This window comes from Lygodium microphyllum, chromosome 7 (assembly GCF_053477565.2).
Source record: "Lygodium microphyllum isolate KBCC chromosome 7, Lygodium_microphyllum_v1.1.10, whole genome shotgun sequence".
Classification (NCBI taxonomy): domain Eukaryota; kingdom Viridiplantae; phylum Streptophyta; class Polypodiopsida; order Schizaeales; family Lygodiaceae; genus Lygodium; species Lygodium microphyllum.
In genome coordinates, this window is record NC_141141.1 from 92,153,188 (window position 1) to 92,179,273 (window position 26,086).

The 26,086-nt window shown below is 42.3% G+C and overlaps 1 protein-coding gene across 1 annotated transcript in view; it reads left to right on the forward strand.

Annotated features, from left to right (window-relative positions):
• VPS25 (E2F/DP family winged-helix DNA-binding domain-containing protein) overlaps positions 1 to 25,621 on the forward strand; it is a 50,513-nt gene extending 24,892 nt beyond the window's left edge. The window contains exons 5-6 of the mRNA XM_087681672.1: positions 24,874 to 24,943; positions 25,066 to 25,621. Of these exons, the coding sequence (XP_087537798.1) occupies positions 24,874 to 24,943; positions 25,066 to 25,187 (192 nt within the window). The 3' untranslated portion in view covers positions 25,188 to 25,621. The remainder of the gene's footprint in view (positions 1 to 24,873; positions 24,944 to 25,065) is intronic.
• Positions 25,622 to 26,086: the final 465 nt, after the last annotated feature.

The following is a 26,086-nucleotide window of genomic DNA, read 5'->3' on the forward strand; positions in this document are numbered from 1 at the left end:
GCAAGGTAAGAGTCTAAATTGGGGTTTTGGCACGCTCTAGACGCGATGGTGATATCAGATTTGCCAAATTCTGATGACAGAATATTCTACAACAGATTTCAGGTCTGAGACATCATATATTTGTGTGCCTATGGCTTATGTGATGCTTTTACTGATGTCTATTGATACCGGATCACTTGTGAATGTTATGCCTCTTATGTGAGACGCATTTGGAGGTGATTTAGCTCAGCCATTGACTGTTTTGAACAATCCCAAATCTGTCCAAAACAAGGCAGCCACTTGTTACTTCAATTTTATGCTTACAGGTCTTAGCATTTGATGCCCGATTATGCCCGGTTGGTGCCTATACATACGCGAATGTATGCCTATGGTTTACCTATGGATTTGAACTTGGATTGAGCACTGATTTGCTCAGTTTACAGAGGTTATATGCTGCTGGAAACTTCAGGGCTGAAGCTATTTATGCTACAGTTGGGTTATGCCTATTGGTCACAGGGTACTCCCAACTACTCGGTATGATGTCATGATGTATTTGGACTATGCCACATGTCTTGCTTTTGCTCCGGAATGCTTTTGAGCTGAGATTAGAGCTCGATTTGGGTTTGACTATCATTTCTTTACAGCTGGCATTTCATCTATGACATGGTTTATGCCTAGGCTACCCAGTACGGGTTACGATGTGTTGGTGAATGCTTTATGCTTTGGCTGTGGATGGCAATTGTTTGAGCTCGTCTCGACATTCATTTGAGTATTTCCTTGAGCAGTTGGACACTGACTTGGATTTTTCCGTTACGACTTGGCTTTTTCTATTACGACCTTGGATGCTATTGAGGCATTGCCTTGGTTACCTGTCTTTGGTACTTTGACTTGGTTTGCTTGAGCTGTTGAGCTCGTTTATCCGCCTTTTGAGCCTGTGGGAGCATCTTGTATGCTTGACCGACATTGAGCAGGAGGTTTATGCTATTTTGAGCATTTTACAAGTACTTGAGACTTTGGGATCTCTTATACTTAAATGTTGCATGGTTCATGCACTGATATCTTGGAGTTGCTTTTGACTTGAGCTTGGGCTTTGCACTCTTGTGAGCATACACCTACTAGTGTCAGGTCTTGCCAGTGTTATGTATACTTTGTCCTATTGTCCAGGGGGTATGCCTACTCAACTGACGGATGCTTTGGTGACATGTTTGGGTATTTGCTCAGGGTCTTGATGACTGTTTCGTGCTGATTTATGCCCGTTTATGGCTGGTCATGTCTTGGCTGTCATTTATTGACTTGGTGCAGTGATTTGGTCAGCAATTGACTCTCACAGTACCTTGTTGTCATTTATTACAGCAAGTATATAACTCCGGACTGACATGGATTTTTCATGCTGAAATATTCTGAAATGCTGTATTTTCACTAGTACTTGATGGGCAGCAGCTTTGGTTACACTTTTCTCACCATTTTCTCTCGATTTTGGTGATTTTTTGGTCATTTTCTGTAGTAAATAGCAAGCAGTTTTGAATTGTCTACAGTCTTCTAGCCTGCATTATGGCGAGTTCATCCACTGATCATGCTATTTTCAATATCACTAAGCTTGATGGTACGAACTACTCTTATTGGAAGAGCCAGATTTGGCAGGTGTTGGTGCAGAAATCGCAGATCAAACCTTTGAGGTTGAGCGGACATCCGCCTGCAACTATGCTAGATGAGGAATGGCTTGAGCTTGATGAGTTATGCAAGTCCACTATTATATTTTCTCTCATAGAGTAGGTTCATTACAATGTATTTGAGAAAGAATAGAGTGCATGGCAATTGTGGGATAACATCAAGAATCTCTATGACAAGAAAAGTCCAGCGAGTCAGATGTATTGGCTGAAGCAGCTTATGGATTTGTGCATGAAGGAGAATGTGACTATGTCTACTCACTTGAGCCAGTTTCATGCTATACTCAAGAACTTGACTTCGCAGGACATCACTTTTGCAAAGGATGTCACTCCTCTTTTCTTGCTTGGTACTCTTAATGAGTCATGGGATGTATTCCGCACTGCATTATGTGCCTCTACTGCTACCTTGAAATTATCTGATGTTGAGAGTGCTCTTCTGCAGGAAGAGATTAACCGTAAGAATTTGGATGCCTCTCGTGCATCGCATGCTATGACAGTTAGAGGCAGGAATGATGGATATGGAAAGCATGACAGTGGCAGTGGCTGTGGACAGGATTCTCAGAAATCTCGGTCCAAGTCTTGTGGGAAGTCACGTAGCAAATCCCGTGGTAAGAATGCAGATGTTACTTATCACCATTGTGGGAAAAATGGCCATATTAGGCCACAATGCCATGAACTGCGCAATGAAAGGTGCAAAGATAAGGGGAAAGACAAAGGGCAAGATAAGTCTTCTGATCGCAGCATAGTGCCTGCAAAGTCCAGTGTTAAAATTGAAGAGATCAATGTTATGCAGTCTGAGGATGTTGATGATAATTATATCCTTGTAGCTTCTTCTAGTGCTTCGCAGATGACAGAGATACACTCTATGTATGCAGAGTGTTGGCTCTTGGACTCAGGTGCGTCCTTTCATGTGACACCTTGCCGAGAGTGGTTTCATTCATACCGTACTGTTCGGATTCTGTGTGCTTGGGTAATGACAACTCTCTTAATATTGTGGGCATTGGTGATGTTAGGTTGCAGTTTCTTTCTGGCAGTAGTTTTGTTATGTAGGATGTACGTCATGTACCTGCTTTGACACGCAGTCTCATGTTAGCTGGACAGCTTGATGACGCAAGTTATCATGTATCTTTTGGAGACTCTGTATGGAAGATCACTTGTGGCAGACTTGTGATTGCGAGAGGTGCCAAGGCTGGCAGCCTCTATCCCTTGATTGTATCCGCTTCTTCCCTTGATCATGTTTTGTCTGTGGGTTCTATCCCACATGTATCTCTTTGGCATGCCCATTTGGGCTATACGTCTTTGAAGGGAATGAAAATGCTTTTTGGTTTGCAGTACTTACTGCCCCTTGATTATGCATATTTTGATTTATGTGAGCATTGTCTTTATGGCAAGCAGACTAGGTCTATACATAAGAAGTTTGGTAGACCACGCATGAGTGAGCCCTTGGCATTGGCCCATTCGGATGTCTATGGGCCTATGCCTTGTCAGCCTATGGGTGGTGCAAAGTATTTTGTTACGTTCATAGATGATTTTTCACGAAAAGTTTGGGCTTATCCCATTAAGCTAAAATCTGATGTCTTGGCTGTGTTTCAGAGATGGCTTGGATTGGTTGAGAACCAGTCTGGGTATAGACTAAAATGCCTAAGAATAGATAATGGGGGCGAGTATGTCTCACGTGCTTTTGAGCAGTTATGTGATGAGAGGGGTATTAAGCATCGGTTGACTGCTCCCTACACCCCCCCAGAATGGTTTGGCTGAGCAGAGAATCGAACCATCCAAGAGCATGTACGCAGTATGCTTAGCCATGCAGGCCTACCATAGAGCTTTTGGGCTGAGGCAGTTAGTACAGCTGTGCATATCATAAACAGATCACCTTCTAGTGGTTTGGATTTCCAGGTTACAGAGGAGGTATGGACTGAAAAACCTCCCTCTTATGCGTATCTCCGTATCTTTGGATGTGAGGTATTTTGCCATGTGCCCAGGGACAAGAGAAGTAAGCTGGATCCTAAGAGTGTCAAATGCATTTTCCTTGGTTATGGGGATGCAGGCGAGATGGATTACCGTCTCTAGGATCCGCAGGCGCGGAAAGTCATCCGCAGTCATGATGTAGTATTCCATGAAGACAAGATGCATCGGCAGCCTGAGAGAGTTGTTGAGATCCACAGGGTCATATTTCAGGAGGAGCCGAGAGCTCCTGCACAGCCAGTTGGACAGCCTATAGTTGTATCAGATGCTCATGGTCAGGGTGTTGGACAGGCAGCTGAGTAGGCAGCAAAGCCTGCCATGAGACGGTCTACTAGAGACAGACGTCCACCTGATAGATTTCAGCCCTCGATGCATTATGTCTTGGTTACAGATGCAGGAGAGTCTTTCACTTATGATGAGACTATGCGCAGGGGTGACAGTCACTCCTGGGAGAGGGCTATGCAGTCTGAGATAGACTCATTGCATAAGAATGACACTTGGGATTTGGTTTCCTTGCCTACGAACAAGAAGGCTTTGCCATGCAAGTGGGTGTACAAGCTAAAAAGTACCCCTGGACACCCCAAGCCGGCATACAAGGCTAGATTGGTAGCAAAGGGTTTTAAGCAGGAGCATGGTGTGGACTTTGATGAGTCTTTTCTCCTGTGGTTAAGATGACCACCCTGCGCTTAGTCTTGGCTTTGGTTGCCCAGCTTGACTTGGATTTATACCAGATGTATGTCAAGATGGCTTTCTTACATGTGGACTTGCATGATGAGATTTATATGGAGCAGCCTAAGGGCTTTGCAAAACTTGGCAGGGAGCACCTAGTGTGCAAATTGAAGAAAAGTCTTTATGGCTTGAAGCAGACACCTAGGGAGTGGTATCATAAGTTTGATGCCTTTATACAGTCACAGGGCTACAATAGGAGTGCTATGGATCCGTGTCTTTACACGAAGAAAGCCCGTGATGGTTCTTTATTGATTTTGGTACTCTATGTGAATGATATGCTGATAGCACGGAAAGCTCATGATGAGCTAGATACTCTTAAGGCTCAGCTCAAGAAGAGCTTTGAGATGAAAGATGTGGAACAGGCCTCTCACATACTTGGTATGCGCATTTGACGCAACGGGCATCAGGGACTCCTCTACTTGTCATAGAGGGAGTACATTTATAAAGTCCTTGAGCGCTTCCGCATGCAGGACGTAAAGCCTATTGGCTGTCCATTGCCTTTTTATGTGAAGGTATCACAGGCTGATTGTCCGCAGACAAATGAGCAGAGGGCCGAGATGGCTAAGATTCCCTATGCATCCACAGTGGGCTGTCTTATGTATGCCATGATCGCTACTCGTCCAGATATTGCCTTTGTAGTTGGTGTTGTGGCAAGCTATATGGCTATACCTGGCAAGAAGCATTGGGATGCCGTAAAGGGTATCATGAGGTACCTGAAGGGCACTGCAGATATGCGCATATGCTATGGCAGCCAGGATATAGGAGTCATGGGGTACACTGACTCTGATTATGCAGAACAGGTAGATAGTAGGAAGTTCACTTCTGGCTATGTATTCACCTATGCTGGAGGTGCTGTTTCTTGGATGTCCAGGGTGCAGAAATGCACGGCCCTTTCTATTACAGAGGCCGAGTATGTTGCAACTACTGAGGCTTGCAAGGAGGCCATTTCGTTGGGTCGTTTGGTTGCTGACCTTGGTATTGATGCTACCCCTACACTGCATTCGGATTCTATGAGTGCTATTCAATTAGCCAAGAATCTAGTCTTCCATGCGAAGACGAAACACATTGAGGTCAAGTATCACTTCATACGTGGGGTCGTTGAGGACAAGTCTGTTGATCTTGTCAAGATCTCGACTGACGAGAATTCTGCAGATCTGCTTACGAAAAGCCTCTCTACAGAGCGCTTTGCCTTCCTCAGGAGGTTGATGGGCGTGGGATGAGATGACGTCTTTTCTCATCCTGTTGTACATGTGTACATGTTGTACTGTCTTTTTTTTTTCTTTTTTTTTTCACTCCTCACTAGGGCAGATTCGCCTTTAAGTGGGAGGTGGTTGGGGGTAAAGGCGCCTCCGCCTAGCCGCCCGTGTATTACTACACTAACAGTCACCGCCACTGCACACTGCAGATGGCAGGCGCCCGTCACCGTCACTTTATTCTTTATTCTTTTAGTGACAGTTTGAATAAAGGAAGGCTCGGTCACACATTGTGACTGTTGGAGTTCCCATTTCTTGTCTCTCTCTTTCTTGCTCTTGCTCTCCCGCCATAGCTCTCGAGTGCAAGCTTCGATCCTTCTCACCTTTCAAATCCAAGTGTCTCTTGCATTTTGACCAACAAGCCTCCAAACCAATTTGCCCCTTGGTTTGCTTGGGGATTGGCTTTCACCCTACTCCTTAAAAGACAAATTTAGCCCAAATCTAATATTGGTTGGCTGGCCTCTTGAATCTCCCTAAAATTTCTCAATTTCAGCTACTTGAATTCAAGTCCAAAGCCCTCAAATTTTGGGCATGCATGGCTCAAATTGTTGGAAAATGCTGAGATAACTTCTCTCCTTGAAATTCCTCAATTTCAGTTGTTGAAATTAAAGTTCCAGCTCTTGATTTTAAGCACGCATCCCAAGGTGGCTGTCAAAACTCTAATTTTTGCTTCTAAGTTAGGGTTTACAACAGAGATTGATTGAAATTTTTTCCTCTAATGGCTTAAACTGTTGGAAAATGTCCAGATAACTTCAGAGATGGCTGGCGGATGTGAGAGAATACTGTAGACAACGAAATTTCAGAGTTTTGTTATAAGAAACATTGAAAAACTGTTGCTACCTTGCTTAAATAGACACGGAAGCTGTCATCTATAGTTTAGGACTACCAAAAAGATTGTTGCCCCCTTTTGTATGCTGTCATTTGCACCAAAAGAACCTCGAGCTGTTGTCACCTGCTCCTAGAGAGCTCCAAACTGCTGTCACATGCTGTAGGACTGATTCTTGGTGGCTGCAAATCACATCAGCAACCTGTCCTTGCTCTTTAACAACCTCCTTTTCTCTTATCATGGCTAGACTAGACTTCTACCAACTCTTAAAACTGTTTTTCCCACTTGCATGGGCAAGTTTTGCTAAGTGATAGCCTTTTAATCCCATTTTTCAGCATTATCCAGTTTATTAATAGTTAATTTAATAATTACATGTTGAGCAACTTCCTGGTTTTTCCTCATTAGATGGCAAAGTTTACAAGTTGAAGAAGGCCCTTTATGGCCTCAAACAAGCTTCGTGTGCTTGAAATAAGAAGATAGACTTGTTCCTCCAAGGAAGTTAGGGTATCCAATATCGTTGTTCCATTTGCTAATCCCCAACTGTACATCCACATATCAGTTAGAGGACATACTTTGTTCGTACTTTACATGGACGATCTCATTGTAATAGGTGATCATGCCCAAAAGGTTAAGCAGACAAAGGAGGCACCATATAAGATATTCAAGATGATGGATATGGGACTTCTCAACTTCTTGCTAGGTCATGAGATTTGGTTAACTATGAGGGGGACTTTTATCTCTCAATAGTGGTATGTGCAAAAGCTTTTGACCACCTTTGAGATGGAGGGATATCAACCTAGTTCTACTTCCATGGATCTGAACTGGAAGACTATGGCCCATGCAAATTCACCGCTAGAGCGGCAAATGCTACCTGTTACACGTAGTTGATTGGGACATTGATATGGCTCCTCAACACTTGGATTGATTTGTGCTTCACTGTTGGTTTGCTTGCAAGTTTCATGAGTGAACCCAAGCTAATTTATTGGCAAGTTGCTATGAGGATTTTGCAATTCTTGAGGGGAGCCCCCGACCTAGGTATTTATTATCCAACAGATATAGAAGATTCAACCTTTATTCTATAGGGCTAGACGGATTTAGATTGGTTTAGATTGGGCTAGAGATGTTGACCACATGAGGCCAACGACTGCTTATTGCTTTACTTTGGGTGCAAGAGCAGTAGTAAGTAGTCCACAATTGCCCTATCATCTATAGAGCTAGAGTATAGAATGGTGTCTTCTACCACTTGTGAGACAACATGGCTTCAAAGGTCGTTAGTGTCAAAAAAATGACTAAGAGACTAGAGAGATGGTAGGGTTTACAGGGAGAAACATAGTGTGTGTACGGCAAACATTGAGAGAGGAGAAACTCAGAAACACGAGCACGGTGATGATGCATTGAATCATGCCAATAAGGAAAGCTGATATAGTGGAGCCGAAGCTCAAAAGATGATTGCACTGTCCTATCTAAATCAGGCAACAACACCTGTAGGAAATCTATGTGTGAGCTGCCAAACGCAAATGATGATAGCCCAAATGCCAACACCAGGAGGAATAGGATAACGCTAGATAATGGAGAAGTCACCAAGTTGCAAAACGCAAATGCCTTGGGAGATAAGCTGCAAATGGAAAGTAAGAACAACCCAAATGTTGATGACTATTGCCAAGGATGGTCACCAAGTACAAGGATAGTGACGCAAGACCAAAGGAGGTGACGCTAGGCTAGGGAAAGGCCTTCAGGAGCAAATGCAAATTCGGAGTAGCACCTGATGAAGAAGAAGTTGACGCCAATGCAGCAAATATTCACACCAAGCTGAAGAGCTCCAAATGCAAGACCTGAATGATGAAACAAGGTGCCTGAAGGTGAGAAGAAAGGGTGACCACGAACTACAATGTCCTCCAATGGGGGTATGGGCAGCAATGGTGTGGAGAGAGAAGAGTGTCAAAGTGACGAAGGAAGAGGGGTGAAGAATGATTGAAGTGGGGTGGATGGAGAATGAATGAAGAAACGGCCTATTTAAAGGCATAGGCTGTCTAGGGTGGCACAACACTGGGTGGGCACTCACTAAAAAAGTGACCAAAATGTGAACACAAACCCTTTTTGGGACAATCAGTGCAAAACCCTAAATGAAGTGTGTAAACTAAAGCAATGGTTTCTCAACGCCCCCTCTTAGGCCCAAAAAGGAATGAAGAAAGAGGAGCAAAAAGAGATATGAAGAAGATATAGAGGATTCGAGAGATCCAAGAGTTCCACCTAAAAGGGAGCTTGTAGTAAGGAACAGTAGATGGGATCAATTGTAGAACCTAACTCCACCTTGGGAGAGAAGCCACTAGCTTCATGAATCATAACTCCATGCTGGAAGGAATTTGAAGGCCTCATCACCAAGTTGCGGACTGAACCTCCAAGGCCCTGATCTATGTGATACATGAAGATCATGGGTATCAATAAGAGAAATGATTACTCAAAGAAAGCCATCCCCAAAGAGTAAATGGTAGGTGAAAAACTTCAAGATAAGTAGGTGCCCCCTTTGAGGGTGGAGATACATGGACGCCCTTTGAAGCCGAAGAAGAAGTAGAAAAAGGGCAAAGAGAGTACATCCCCTTCTACAAGAGAGAGATGGAATCTAAAAACTCATGGATCACGGACTTTGGATTATTTGATGATGAAGGACGTGCCAACGGTTATGCCAAAGAAGGTATCTAGGGTGTCGAAGATATCAAAGAACTCCCAAAGAGGTGGCCTCTCGAACCTGAGTAGTTGAGGGAGGAAAAAGGTTAAGGCTCATGCTGAGCCAAAGGTCGATGTCACACGCGCATGAAATTTTAAGATGCTTTAATCTTGCTGATACCATTTGAGTAAGTTATTGATCAAATATGCAAGGTTGTTTAGCACATGTGATGCACATGGTAGTTATTTCATGGTAACAGGCCAAGGACCCCAAGATGCAATGGGTGTCAAAGGCAAAAGTTGTAATAAGTTATGTCTGACAGGTACAAGGTGGTAACTGTGTTAGATTTGAGTCTAGAATAATTTATTGGCCACTAATGTCAATGGTGAGATTAGAGACTAGGCATTAATTAATTAATTAATGCCAATCTAAGGGTTGATAACTACTGAAGGATACTTGGAAGACAATTTGACCTAGCCACTTTAATTATTAGATTGTGAAATTAATTTTTCGAGCACTGGTACTTGGGATGTATCAAATGTTGTCAAAAGGCAGCTTCCTTTACTACATGTATTGCTGAATGCCCATTCTGCAGTGAAACAGTGGTATATACAGCACATGGGTTGTTGCATATGGGCATTACTGTGATATATTATTGAAGTGGGAGTTGTTCTTTATGCATACTTATCACATTTTTTGCATGTATATGCTGTAATCAGTCTATTTAAACTGAAATTGCAGCAAATTATCAGCTTCTTGAGCACCTTTGGACGTGCATTTTGTGTACTTGCTGTTATATTCAGCAACCTTGCTTTTGGCTAACAGAATCTTTTCGAGATTCAGAAATTTGATGGCAATGGCTTCAATCTCTGGAAAGATCCTATGCAGGGTATCGTGTTTCTGAAGGATTCTGATTATTTGGAAGAAGAAAAGCCTATTACTTTGTTAGATGAGGAATGGGCTAAGATGAATAAGAAGGCTATTGCTTACATCAAAATGGCAGTTGCAAATGATATCTTGGTTGATATCAAGGACTCTCCATTGCACATGAAGTTTGGGTGAAACTCAAAGCTTCATATGAGAATACGACTCCTATCAATTAGGTCCATCTCATACGGAAGTTAGTTAACTTTGAGCTTGATGAGTCCAAGCTTGCCTCAGAGCATTTGAATGCATTTATTGGGATTTTGAGTCAGTTACAGGATGTAGGCTTACAACTTTTTGATCCCAAGTTGAAGGCTATCTTCTTGCTCATGACTTTACGAGATTCACGGGAAGAATTGGTTGTCTCATTGAGCAACAACCCCAATTTGACTTTTGATGGTGTACCTGGTTCTATTCTCAATGAAGAGATTAGACGCAAGGCAAGTAGAAGCAACGCTAGATCAGCCTATAATGTAAGAGGAATGATTGAAAAGAAGTCAAATGCTGCAAATAAACACAAAAATCGCAGCAAAAGCAAGGAAAAATAGCAAGATATCACTTGCTATCAGTGTGGACGTAAAGGTCATAAAAAACCCGATTGCAGGTATTTTAAAAAGGAACAAGAACGCAAAAAGTAAATAATTGCAAAAGGAAAAAAGAATCCGAAAGATAGCAACTCTATCCCTAAAGAAATAGAGAAGGTAAATGTGGTATCTAAGGTTGTCATTGAAAAGATAGAAAAAAATGAAGATAGTGTAGATTTGCCGGTTGCATCTTTAGATCCACATACTATGACAATAGAAGACATGTATTAGGATGTGATAGATGCCTTGTTGTGTGCTCATGATGGCTTGTCACAATCATGAATTGTTGATAGTGGTGCTTTGTTTTATTTAACTCTGTCTTTGGATTGTTTTTTCTTCTTGTGTAGCAGGTCACCTTGGGAAAGTTAACCTAGGGAATAATTGTTAGTAGTTATGTTTGTCATGCCTTGTTATCTCTTGCCTGTGAGCCTCAATCTGAGTCAAACGAGGACTTTAGGAGCTCTAACTTGTCTATCACTTGTTTTGATGGAGGAGATAGCTCATTCTAGAGCACTCAGTTTATTGCATTTCAATGCATTTTCTCCTCCAATTGGGATTTTATGTACATTTCTCAGGGTAGTTTTTGCATTCTTCACTCTACCTTACCTATTGGACATTGTCCACCCTTTCCGGGATTTTTTTGCATTTTTATCAGGATTGAATGGTGGTCGAACATATTTTTGACTCTAAATTTCATGTCGGCAAGTTTTTGGGATTTTCGGCTATTTATAGCCATTTTCCACTTGGCAGTCAATTAGATTATCATCTTCTCTCTCTTGGCAAGTGCACACTCTGACTCCGTTACTTCCTTCGTCTTCAGTGTTGACGTCCTCATCAGCTTGATCTGGTGCCCTCACTGATGTTATGGGCTATGTGCAAGGATTGATCAGTCCTTTTGTATTCAACATTTGTTCCTTGTTAGTGTAGGTTTCTATTCTTCTTCTCTTCTTGTAAATTGTGTGTCTCTCTTTGTGTTCGAGTTTCTTCTTCTGTTGCGCACTCTCATATGGTATCAAAGCATGGTATTTGGGAGCGACACAAAGTTCGTGAGGCCATCCACATCTGCGTTTGCTTAAAGTGCAAGCTCCTAGTAACTGACGACTGTATCTGGTGCTTAGCCGTCATCATCTGGAGCCTACTTGGTGGAGGCAACTATCTATTGGCTAGGCGACTACCTTCTGCAATCAAACACAACCTTTCAGGAGCAAGCAACAACATTCACATCATTGTTTTGGTGAATTGCATCCTTTGTGAGCACTCGACAGTATTTTCTGCCTTAGCCAAACCTTCTACATCGAGATCTTTGTATTCTGTAGTCGATTCCTTCTGTCATAGGGCTGTCCATAGCTAGACAACTTTTTGTGGGTATTTTGCAGACATATACAAAGATGTCTTATCACCAATTCTTTGCTGACTCAGAGGATGAGGTCTCTGTTCCTTCCTTTGCGAGACAAATAGATTTTCGTGGTAGTTCATGCGATAACCAAAGGTCACCTTGTTCATTTATACGAGATTCCTGACCTCCTTGTTCTCTCCATGTTTCATAGAAGGCTCGTTCTGCTGCTGGCCTTTATATACCTTCCATGGCACCCTCTATAGAGGTGTCCGTACTCCCTTCTTTTGCCCAAAGAAGACCGGCTTGATGGTTCCAACTACTCGCTTTGGTTGTGTGAGATGGAGTGTATCCTTGATACCTTCGATCTTTGGGAGTTTGCTACCCACCCTATTATCCGTCCAGTGGAGGATCCCACTGTTGGATCATTGATGGATTGTGCGGCCTTATGGGATCGGCTCAACTCAAGAGCTCGATCTTTCTGCTTTATGAGCTTACAAGATTCTGTCCTAGTGTATGTGCGTAGGTTGTGAAAAGCAGCGGACGTGTGGACAAAGCTTGCTTCTTTGTACCATCAGAAGACATTTTCCCATCAAATTTCTCTCAACAAGAAATTACGGATGCTTGCTGATGATGATTCTTCTTCCATGAAGCATCATATCAACAGGTTGGAGGATATGAGGGATGAGCTTGTGTCCCTTGGCAGGATGATCTTTTCAGAGGATATGGCCATGATTCTCTTGACTCAGCTGCCATCTCCCCAGTTTGATGTCTTCCACACTAGCCCTCTTACATCAAGGACCTGTGAGAAGCTTCTTTGGGAAGAGCTTGCTCCGCTTGTTTTGGAGCATGACGAGTATGCCAAAGAGGTAGCTAGTGGATCCACCTCCACCAAAGCTTTTGTGGCATGTTCGAGAGGGGGGACATAGAAGAAAGAGAAGTCAAAGGCTAAAAGATAGGAGAGTTCTTCAGATTCCAACTCTGACTCGGAGAAGCCTAAATGTCCATACTATGGGAAGGGGGCACATCCAAAGGAGAAATGTTTAAAGAAGTACCCTCACCTTCATTCAAGAGCAAAGGATGATGCTAAAACATTTGAGCTTTCTACCTCTACTACAACAGTTATCCATGAGTCAGTGTTCCTTCATATTGTCGACTTGGAGGAGCCTTCTTCCATGGTTGCCTCATCTTTTGAGAGGCCTTGGGTGATTGATAGTGGAGCTTCTAGTCATATGACTCCACGAGGTGATTTGTTGTAGAATCTATGTCCTTTTGAGGGTTCATTACTGTTGGTGACATTGTTTTGGTGCCTATTTGTGATGTTGGCACTTTGCCTTTATTTCTTGATCGTGCGTCGAGCTCCCTTTCACAAGCTCTTTATGTTCTGGACTTGGGCTTTCCACTCCTCTCGGTTTACGGCCTTACAAGGCTTGGTATCTGAATTTTCTTCACCGAGCAAGCCGTTTGTATTGAGGATTCTTCTACAGGGGCTGTTATCGTGAGAGGTTGGCAAGAGAGTAGGCTTTACAAGCTCCATTTTCCTTCTCTTATGTAGGGTCCTCCGAGGCAGTTGTCTATTGCTACACCTGTTCCCGCTTATGCATCCTCTTTTCCACACATTTCTTGTCATCCTTGGCCCTCTCCCCAGATGGTTCCCTCTTCCCCCCCATCCCTTTCAGAGGGGGACAATTCACGGTGATATGGCTGTGGACTATCTGGCCCCTATTGTTTTAGAGGGGGCTTCCCAAGATTGTGAGGAGCTTCTTCATCGACAATCTTCATCGACGGATTTCATAGACATTGGCATTCCTCTTGGCACCCCAAGATCTGTTTCTCCCTTGGCCTTCTGCCACATCCAGGATCTGAGAGGGGGCGTTAGCAGTCATGTTTGTCATGCCTTGTCATCTCCTACTTGTGAGCCTCAATCTGAGTCAGACGAGGACTATAGGAGCTCTGACCTGTCTATCACTTGTTTTGTGGAGGAGGTAACTCATTCTAGAGCACTCAATTTATTGCATTTCAACTCATTTTCTCCTCCATTCGGGATTTTATGTGCATTTCTTGGGGTAGTTTTTGCATTCTTCAGCCTGCCTCACCTATTGGATATTGTCCACCCTTTCCGGGAATTTTCTGGCATTTTTATTAGCATTGAATGCTGGTCGGACATAATTTTGGCCCCGAATTTCAAGTCAGCAAGTTTTTGGGATTTTTGGCTATTTATAGCCATTTTCCACTTGGCAGTCAGTTAGATTATCATCTTCCCTCCTTCATTGGCAAGTGCACACTCCGACTCTGTCATCTTCCTCCATCTTCGGTGCTGCCATCATCATCAGTCTGATCTGGTGTCCTCACTGACGCTATGGGCTGCATGCAGGGACTTATCAATCCTCCTTCTATATTCAGTATTTGCTCCTTGTTCAGTGCATGCTTTTTTTCTTCTTCTCTTGCAGATTGTCTCTTTCTTTCTCTGTGTTCAAGTTTCTTCTTCCATTGCGCACTCTTACAATAACTATGCATGTGACATAGAGGGAGTTGACACCATACACCTAGTTCTTGAAAATGGCTAGAAATTGATTCTTCATTATGTTAGGTATGTATCTGGCATCAAGAAGAATTCACTTTTAGTTGGGCAACTAGACAACAAGGGTTACTTCACTACTTTTGATGGTGAAATGCAGAAGGTGCAGAAAGGATCCATGCTTGTCACTAGAGGTAGTAAAACAGGAACTTTGTATTATTTGCACTGCGAGGCACTTCTTGGAAAGTTTGTTGTGGTTGCAGAAGTGTGGTCGGTCGCACATGGAGCTATGGCACAAGCATCTTGGACACATAAGCCAAAAGGGTTTGTAGGCACTCTCTTCACTTGGAAGAGTTGATGTGAAAGATTCAAAGATTGGCTTTTGTGATGACTGTATTTTGGGAAAACTTGTAAAGAGTTTATACTCTCATGGAGCCTCTAGAAAGACATGTATTGATGTATGTACCACGCCAATAAAAACTCATAGTGGTTTTTGTTATTTCGTGTCTTCTATTGATGATCACTCTAGAAAGCTATGGGTTTACTTGCTTAAGTAGAAAAGTGAGGCTTTAGACATTTTTAGAAGGTTTTATGCGTTCATTAGCACTCAAAAGGGTTTAAAACTAAAGTTCATAAGAACAAATAATAGGGGAGAGTATGTATCAAAAGAATTCAATCAGTTTTGTGTGATGTAAACGGGATTAAACGGGAGCTCACTACCCCTTATAATCTGTTATCTAATGGTGTAGTTGAGTGGATGAATTACACTTTATGTAAGAAGGTTTGGTAAATGCTATCCATAGCTAATCTCTTGTAATCGTTTTGGGGGGAGACACTCTACATATTTGCAATGGATCTCACATCGTGCGCTTGATAGTAACATCCCTGAAGAGGTTTGGTTTGGAAAACTTGCTTCATATAACCACTTACGGGTCTTTGGCTGTGAATGTTATGTACATGCACTTGTTGATAGAAAAATTAAACTTCACATGAAATCCATCAAAGGCATCTTCATGGGTTATGGAGATGAAGGTGAAATGGGTTATAGAGTTTGGATTCCAAGCATGAAAAAGGTAATATGCAGCCGAGATGTGGTATTTAATGAATCAAAGCTCCTGAAAAATGCCACATCTAGTGACTCAGACAAGAAGAAAGTGAAATTTCAGCATGATCAACCACTTGAACAACCATCAATCATTGAAATTTCAGCCCCATTTGATACTAGTTTTAATGATGATCAGTGTGTCATTATTGAGCCAGATGAAAATGGGTAGCAAAGGGATGCTGAAAATCAGCTTGGCATAATCAGCATGCTGAAAATGAATTACAATAGCTTGAAAATATAGTTTAGCAGCCAAATAATGAGGTTATTGACATTCCTTTGGATGTAGAGTCATTGCCCGAGAATACAGATCACTGGGTGAGGTCTACACATGTCAGAAGACATATACAGAGGTTTAATCCCTCTTCGGACTACATTTTACTCACAGATAAGGGTGAGCCTCTCAAATACAAAGAGGCACAATCTTGTGAGTGAAAGAAAATTTGGGAGCTAGCTATGCAAGAAGAAATGAAATCTTTGTATCAGAATACTTGGGATTTGATCCCACTGCCCAAAGATAGAAAAGCCATTTCTAACAAATGGGTCTATAAAATCAAGTGTGTAGATGGGAAACCCAAATTTAAAGCCATGCTTATGGCCAAGGGTTATATATAGAAAGAGGGGATTGACTTTCAAGAAGTGTTTTCACTTGTTGTCAAGATGACCACTCTCCGTGTATCGTTTGCCATTGTAGTATCTATGGATTTGGAGCTTGATCAAATGGATATTAGAGCTGCAGTCCTGCATGGTGATTTAGAAGAAGAGTTGTACATGAAGCAGCTAGAAGGCTTTGTTATGCCTAGAAAGGAGCATTTGGTGTGCAGGCTTAAGAGAAGCTTGTATGGTCTATAAGAAATTTGATGCCTTCATGCTCTCACACAGGTTCAAGAGAAGCAATGCAGATCATTGCTTATATACAAAGAAGGCTGATGATGGAAGCCTTGTTATTATTGTGATTTAGGCGGATGATATGCTTATTATTGGTAAGTATAAGAGCTAGATTAATGCATTGAAAAGACAGCTGAAGTCAGCCTTCTCCATGAAGGATTTAGATTAATGCATTGAAAAGACAGCTGAAGTCAGCCTTCTCCATGAAGGATTTGGGTGCAACTAAACACACCGTGCATCTTTGCTTGCCTCAGCCTTGCATTGATGCGCAACCCTCCCGCTCGCCCTTGAAGGCTGAAAATGCAACCTTGGTGTTGGAGTGAAACCTGCTCTTTAGATCTACCCATGATCGATCAGCCCTTTAATGCTGCTCTAGTACCATGTCAAAGTGTAGTGAATGTGGATGTGTATGACAGGACTGAAAGAAAGAAGTGAATATGGAGAGAGAAGAGAGAGAGAAAGAGAGAGTAGAATGCTAGAGATTGCAGAGAATGAATGCTAAACGAGGAGAAGCTCTGGGAATGGGTAGGTGCTTGGTATATGCTACTTTGCACATTGGAGTATGTTACTTTGCTCTATCCACCTCTTTGATATGCTACAATCAAAGATGAGTCTGTAAAGAAAATACCCTAACATAGAAACACAAATAACACCGTATGACAAAGCACAGACTCATAGAAGAACACAGTTAGGTTTAGGGTAACTCAGAGACAATGAACACAGAGAATGAATGAAATGATATGACTATTGAATATACAATGCTCATGCAGCAAACACACTATGTAGTGAATGAATATTGTACCTTGAACTCCTGTATCTCAAGGATTAGGATAGGGGTAATTGTCAGAAGTGGAGCAGCGGTGGAAGCATAAACATGTGCTGAAATAAACTGCTGAAACACAAGACAAAAAGAGAAAAGAAAGAACACGATACAGATGAGAACTCAGATGTATGCACGGGAAATGGAATCCATATATCTGAACACGAGACAGTCGCATACAACAGTGAGTCACTGGCTGTGTGGGCACTGGCACTGGCACTGGCACTGGCTCCTCTCTCCACAGAGTCTGCAGATGGTGAAGATGAAGTGAGTGACTGAGGAGGAGCCACTGAGTATAAATAGGCTGTAAAAGTGGGGAGCAATAATGCTGGTCGGACAGCATTTAATGCTGGCCGACTGGTGCATAAAATGCCCCAATGGCATAAAATGCCACACCAGAAAAATACCTAAAATACCTAATAAAAATGCCCAGCCCAGATCAAGCTCAGACTCACACATGAGTTGACAAATACTCTGCTAACAGTAATGAGCTAGAGAGTGTGTCGTACTCCGAACATATCCCGAATCACAGCAAGGGAGTCTCTAGATGTTGAACACCAGGAAAGGCAGCCAAGGAAGGCTGAATGTGATGCAGATGGCAGTGTAGGAGAGAGAAATACTAAAAATGTTGGCTGTAGGAGAGAGAAAACAGCAAATGCGGGCTACTATAGGAGAGAGAGACTAAAAACGCAGGAAAAACCACCAGCAGCAGTCAGCATGCTGAAATCAGCTCTGAACAATGTGTGGTAGGCTGGAAATAGACGCCTGATTGTTGTAGACAACAATGGCCAACTTGGACCACAATGTTCTCCACATCCGAGATGTGGGCAGCAAGCTGAAATACTTAAAATATGTTAAAACAAGATTAAGGCTAAATGGAGGGCAGCATACCTATTTATAGAAAGTTAGGGCCCTCCCAAGTGTGTTTGTGCTTATGGGATACAAACACTCTAAAAACGCATTTCTTTTTAAATAAACAAGGTTTCTTCCTTAATTGAGCATGTTTTGGGACTCTTTAAGTGAAGCTAATGCACTTTTAGCTCAACACCCCCTCTCAGGCCCAACAACAGTCCCACAAGAAGTAGGCTAGCCAAGCCCTTTTTCTTTTAAACCTTTTAATCTTTTACCCCAAGGTGTCCCACCCTAAAGCAACTCGAGCATCGAACAAAGGGTGCGTGTTAGCTACTGAGTGGCCTACTAGGACTACAGAGGCAATGGTCATCTTACCAAGGAAGCCCAAGTGATCACCGTAGAGAGGCTAGGGCATTCGACAAAGGGTGCACGTCGACTACCCAATGGCCTACCAAGTCCTCCTTGGAAGGCTTTGTAGTTTTGATAGATTTAACATAAAGTGAGGGTTTCAAAGCAGTTTTTGTCCTATCAAGTATCCGTGTCCCAAATGGGAGAGCTTCACATAAAGTGTTAACATAAAGTGAGGGTTTCAAATATGTCCCAAATGGAAGAGCTTCACAAAACAAGCATAATATCCCTACCATTACTGGGTGTTGATAAAAAAGGAAAATGGCTAAGGTGTGGGTGACACAAATATAGCAAAGATGTGAATCAAGCAAGATAAGCAAAGCAAGCAAGCTAGGGAGAACTACCTTGGAGACTGCCATGTGTAATGCCACGAATATGGTGGATCCAGAATCAACCACTCCAAAAGACAAAAAATGGATAAATGTGCACAGATGCATGTTTACATGAACAGAATACCAATGCATGGGGTAATGCAAAGGGAGATGCAAGATGTCATGCTTACACAAAATGCAATGTAATTGTGACACTTGGACGGTGCCCTCGTAGGAAATTGTTTACTTGTCCAAGTGCCCTTTTACAATCATGTCATCTTGACAGTGCAGATGAAGTTACAAATGTCCATAAGTACAACACAAAAGAATAAATGAATGAATGAATGTCTAAAAACTATAAGCATCATCACTGTCATTATCAAAAGGAGTTGCTCCCTCTCAAACTGGAAGGGAAAGCAAGAGGGAAGCACCCTCTCCCCATCAATCTAAAGAAGTAGAGGAGGGTGTACCCAAGGCGATCCTAGGTAAAAGGTATTGAAGATCTAGCCAGTTGACCGCTTTGGTCAAAATGTTTAGAAAATTGTTTGATGAAGGCACAAACTCTAGGCACATAGTGTCTAGCTCAACCTGCTCTTTGGAAAAGTGGAAGTGGACTTCCACATACCACGTCCATGTGTGATGATCGGATTACCCGCAAGGGCAATAGCACTCTTATTGTCGCAATAGACAACAGTGGGAGAGTCACAAGGGAAGTGAAGTGCCACTAGTAAGCTCCTCAGGTAGATGGCCTCAGTGGTGCCATCAAAGAGAGCCCTATACTCAGCCTCGGCCATGGAAGTCACCACCGTCTCTTGCTTACAATTGGACCAAAAAATGGGAGCCGTGCCCAAGGTGAAGAGGCAACCGCCATGGGAATGCTGGGTGTCAGGATCTCCTGTCCAATCAGAATCAATGTACCCTTGCAAACATAAAACCAAAACCATAAGTGAGGCCATAAGAATAAGTACACCGTAAATAATGCAACACGTGAAGATATGCAGCTCAACATGACATCCTAGGTGCTGTGAAATACTGATTGAGTAAGCTAAGTTTGGTCTAGTATGAATTAACCAAAGAAGTTTTCCTATTTTATCATCAGGCATGTATATATATGTATGACACCCAAAGACTCTGGAGTGGGATATGACAGGCCAAGAGTCAAAGAATGCCTCGTACGAGGTCTTCTGAGGAAGAGCCATAGTCGGGCATCGGTTGAGAATATACACTGTAGTGCCAACAGCCTCAACCCAAAGGCACTCAGGAAGCTATGTTGCGAACAACATAGAGCATGCCATTTCCACAACTGTCTGGTTTCGACGCTCTACGACTCCATTTTGAGAGGGGGAGTTGGCAAAGATGAGTTGGCGAGAGATGTCATACTATTGTAGAATCTCTAAAAACTCGTGGGAGATAAGCTCACCATCACTATCACTCCTCATGCAACTAACACGACAACCCATTTGGTTATGAACTAGCAGTACCTAAGCAAACAAATATGTTAAAGTATCGGACTTATGCTTTTGGAAGTACACCCACATGTATCTTGAATGATCATCCACTATAAAAAAGAAGTACAGCGTGCCATTTAAGGCGACAGTGGATGTGGACCCACAAAGATCTATGTGAATCAATCTAAGAAGTGCCTCAGCTCTATGTGTAGATTGCTAAGAGAATGGGGTACAATGCTACTTCCCAAGCTGATATGCTCTACAGATATCTCAAGCTAGCTTCAGGCAAGGAAGGCCCTCAACTATCTCACGGTGAGACAACTCATAAAGAGAGTCATAGCCAAGATGCCCTAGGCAGAAATACTAAAGATGCTCATTGTTCATAGGCTCTCAAGATGTGGCTAATGCTTGGAAGCTATGGAACACGGAGTCAGCTGCTGTTGGCTCGGTAAGAAAATGGGTCATGTGGTATAGGCCATTAGGCTGTGCCTCACCGCGAATAATCACTAAACCAGTCTGAGATTAAAGGACCTCGACTATGGTCATTGTAAAGAAAACTGCTTGCCCCAACCGGCAAAGTTGCTGAACAGATAACAAGTTTACACCAAGCTAAGGGACATAGTGTACATTGTCTAGCAAAGCCAAATCCGAACCCTTGTCAATGGCAAAACTAACACAACCTTGAGCCTAGATCTTGATTGAGGAGTTGTTTCCTATATGGATCCGCTCGACTCTACAGGGCCTTGGGTATAGAGGATGTCCTCTATAGGAGTCATGTGATGTGTAGCTCCATTGTCCACAATCCAAATAGGTGTTGATGTGCTCGGTTGTGACGAGTGGGCCTCTGCGATAACCTCGTCGAGAGGCAACTCAGAGATGTGAACAAGACTCACACCAGATGTCTCTACAGAGACAATGTGAACCTTAGTAGGCCAGTCAGACAAGTCCTCTGGAGTTGAGAACGTTGTCGACTGAGATGGCTGACCGGTGGCAGTGTGGATCTGACCCTTTCCACTGCCCCTTGCCATCACCGTGCCTTCCCTAATGGGGGTTTCTTGACTGAGGGGTGAGGGTCTGTGACTTGGATTTTGGTGCTGTGCCTCTTGCCTTTGATCAATAGTTATCATCGAAATGGCCAGCCTTTTGACAATGTTGACAATATCTATTCTTCTTAGGTACATTATGCCACCCAGGTTTGAGTTGAGATTGGGAATTTCCTTGTGATTCCCTTGCTTGAGTTTCATTTTGATTTGAAGTTTAATTTGGTTTACCCTTCCTTTGCTGTCCCTTCAAAGAATGAGCAACAAGAGCCTCCTCTGAGGGATTATTCCTATGAAACTAATTGAATAGCCGTACATGACATAATAGTTGACATTCAAATTCATAGAATGTGAGTAGATTGGGCGAAGAAACTACTTGTTGCACAAAATTGAAGTATTTACACGGCAGCTTGTTAAGAAACAATGTGACTTGATCGTCAAAGGACTTAGGAGTCCCTATAGTGGAGAATTCGGCAAGGAGATGCCAATACTTAGTCAACTTGACTTTCAAGTCATCCCAGTCAGAGATTTTGAAGTTTTGAAGCTCATGGTCAAGATTTATTCAACGGGTCCTATCCCGAGTCGCATAGCAGTCAGCCAAGTGTGCCCATCGCTTTGACACTAAGTCAAAATACTGAAGCTGAGAATGAAACTTAGGCAATGAGCCTTGCATTAGCTCGAGAATAGTGGAGGCATTCCTAGCCTTCCATGAGTGGATGACCTCATATGGAACAAGTGCAGGATCGCGTTGGGGTTCCAACCCCTGCACAAGATCCCATAAGTTTTGTGAGTCAATGACATGTCTCATCAAGTTCGACCAAGTTGTAAATGTTTGACCCGTTAAAACGAGTCTTTTCATTGAATGCATGCTTGGCGGAAGATAAGATAGAACCATGATCTGTCAGGAATGTGGGGTAAGATGGATGTGGAGGATAAGATGGTGGTGGTGGAGGTGTCTAATAAGGAGGATGGGAAAGAGGTGTGTAGGTAGAAATAGATTGAGTGTCCAATTTGAGTACCTATTAATGCGGAGGCATTGGTACATGAATGTTTCCATAAGGTGCTGGTGGAGATGGAGGCATTGGGACACGTAAGCCCTTTCCAAATATCGGCTGGGACACAACATAATAACCAGAGGATCCACTAGGTAATGCCATGGAGGCACACTATAGTGCCAACTGATCCACACTCGAAAGAGACTAGGGGGAATACCTAGGTTGCAATGATCTTGAAAGTGTATGAGGAAAAGGTGGAATACCACCCGACTGAGAAAGACATAAGGTCCTAACAGTTGTGCCTAAGTTTGAAGAACCCCCAAGTGTGGTCAATGAAAATACGTGATCTTACATGAGAGGCAACATGGGTTGCACTTAATGGAGGTTGAAAGGATGTGGCAGCGGAATAAGAGGGTGGGATGGGAGGAAGATTAGATGGATTTATGATAGATGTAGATGTGATGAAATAATATGAGTTCCTTTTGTCCGTTAAATGCATTAAATTAAAGTAATGATGATGAAGATGCACCTACTTCATTTTGACCTTTAAAAACAAAATTATTTGAAGGAAAAGAAAAGGAAGGAGTACTCACAATTTCTTATTTTAACTGCTTACCTAGTCTTAAGTTCATAAAGGAGTATCTGTCTTCCTCATTACTCATAAACCAGAAATTGTTTTGCATATGTCCTTCATCATGAAATTCATCCATACCAATAGAAGGGAAATCATCATTAATAGAATCTGAAATGGTAAGACATACTTAGCACAAGAGAGAATAAGTATGAAGGCAATGGAGTGTACTCTATGCCAGTTTCCACTTGCAGATGGCTAGTCCTAAGTGAAGATTCTGCCCTTCTTGCATGATCAGTAGATCAATGCATTGAATCTAAAGGGTGAAATTCAGACTTACCTTCTATCTGTTGCTGGGCTCTATGCATCAAAATGAGATTATACTCAGCTGCAGTGATCTCGTAAGATTGTGGAACTCCATGGTAGTCCAATGTCTGTCCGGCCATGCCGTAAGCTTGTGAAGCAAGCTAGAAGCCCACTTCGACTCGTTTCTCGATGGATTTAGCTCGGATGTGAGGAGAGGTGCGGAAGTAGTGCTCGAAGTTATCTGTCCTTGTGTTGTTCCTGCTTCTCATGTAGAGCTTTCAAATCAAGACCTAGGTTTCTCTCACAAAACTCGGCTCTGATACCATGTGAAGAAAATACCCTAACACAGAAACACAAATAACACCGTATGACAAAGCACAGACTGATAGAAGAATACAATTAGGGTTAGGGTAACTCAGAGATAATGAAAATAGAGAATGAATGAAATGATGACTATTGAATATACAATGCTCATGTAGCAAACACACTATGTAGTAAATGAATACTGTACCTTGAACTCTTGTATCTCAAGGATCGGGGTAGGGGTAATAAGCTAGAGAGAGTATCGTACTCCGAATGGATCCCGAATTGTAGTAAGGCAGCCTCCGGATGTCGAACACCAGCAAACATAGCCAAGGAAGGCTAAATCTGATGCGGATGGCAATGTAGGAGAGAGAGGCTAAAAAACGCAGATGAGGAGAGAGAAATACTAAAAACGCAGGAAAAACCAACAGCAGCAGTCAGCATGCTGAAATCAGCTCTGAACAATGTGTGGTAGGCTGGAAACAAGCACCAGACTATTGTAGATAGCAATGGCCAGCTTGGAGTGCGATGTCCTCTACGTTCGGGGTGTGGGCAGCAAGTTGAAATACCTGAAATCTGCAAAGACAAGATTAAGGCTGAATGGAGGGCAACATACCTATTTATAGAAAGTTTGGACCCTCCCAAGTGAGTTTGTGCTTACGGGATATAAACACTCTCTAGGAACGCATTTCTTTTCAAGTAAACTAGGTTTCTTCCTTAATTAAGTATGTTTTGGGGCTGTTTAAGTGAAGTGAATGCATTTTTAGCTCAATAGAGTCTCCATGCCAACCAAGTTATAGCTGGATAATGCAAAACATGCAGCAAAAATGCAATTGGGAAAATAGATGAGTTTGCAATAAAACAACGTTTAGGGTCTAGTTTGGGCCGGAGGAGGCGTCTTGATCTACATCGGAATACTGTACTTTTTTCCATTCACTGCTTTAATATGTTACCGTTAAAGATGAGTCTCCATCTGTACCAAGTTATAGCTGGATATTGCAAAACATGCAGCGAAACACAAGAATGATGGAGAAATACAAATATAGGAAATGGACTAGTCTGTAACAAAGCAACTATCGGTGACTAGTTCAGGCTAAAATGGTGCTAAAATGCTGGCCATCGGGACTTGAGCTGAGCTGACTGAAAATTGCAGACTATGTATTGTGAGGCTGAGACAGAAATATAGCATATATAGCGAACTACGCTACTAAGCCTGGAAATAACCTATGCAGCTTGTAATGGAGCTAGCTGTCTCATTCCACTTGGAGGAACATCATAATGTCCAAACAGTCATTCTTATTTCAAATATGGTGACCCCTTTCAATATTTGTATTGTTGTTACATGTGACCATTGACAAGAATATTGTACGGGGCTATGCATCGCAGGTCTATGAACATGGAATGGATGTAATGACCATTGAGGAAATTCGTTATGGTGATGATACATGTCAAACAGGTATTTTAAGCTAGTTTGTATCAAAATATGTGTCCATCACACTTGTTGGGATAGGCAATCAGTATTGTTCATTTTCTGTTTATCAGGCAATAGTTCATGTTTTCATCACTTGTATATTGCAGAATTAGCTGGGATTGACAGGACTGTGTTGATTCGGGCATTGAAGATACTAGAGCAACGTGGCAAGGCTGCAATTTTCAAAGGCACATCTGAAGATGATGAAGGTGTCAAATTCTCAGCATAGTATTAGGGGCATGGGAGGCAACAAGTTTACTACTGTACATGCCCCATGGTTGTACAGACGTTTATTGTTGGCTTGTGCATTTGCGTATATTTACTGGTTTATGACCCCTCCAAAAATGTCTTCCCCAACAAGGATCATATCAAATCTGGTCAGTTGCAGATGCAACTTTTCAATGGCAGCTGGCAAACCAGAAAAAGCCAACTTTTCTTTTTGGGCTAATTTTTAAAGTTCTTGAATGTGCAAAGATTAATAGGCGAGGTAATAATAACAAATTGAGATTGCCTTGCAAAAAATTTGGAATGAGGAATTCAAAAGTTTTTTTAATTAACTTTGATTCAAGAAACAATTATCATCCAAAATAAAGGCCTGGAATGTAGATACAAAATGGAGTGGTCTGACCAATAACAATAGATTATTCCATGTCAATTCTATAAGCTTGGAAGTGATAGAACTGATCATTTCACAGGTTAATGGGCCTGTGGATTCTTGTTCCCATGTAATGGTGTTTGCATTTCAGTTCACATTTTTACATCTACCAGACGTCTAGGTTTCTTGAAGGAGTTCTGCTTGTGTTATATAGATGGGGGATACTATTCCTATGATTTCGATGGTTTTCATTGAGATAACTCCATTTTGACATTGATTGCCTTTGTAGTCGTTTTCAATGGTAGGCCATTCTTTCTCCAAGAAAAAGGAAGAGGATAATTCAAGTTTTTCTTGGTTGGTGACAAATTTTATGCCTTAGTAAAAGGTAAAAGGATGCCAAAATCAATAGCATATAGTGAAAATGGGGTAAAGTGTTAAAAAAGTGAGGTGGATCAAAATTGGAGATTGAAAGTCCCTCCTTTTGCCATTCCAAGATCAAAAGCAAATAGTAAAAGGGGGGTAAATTAAAGAAA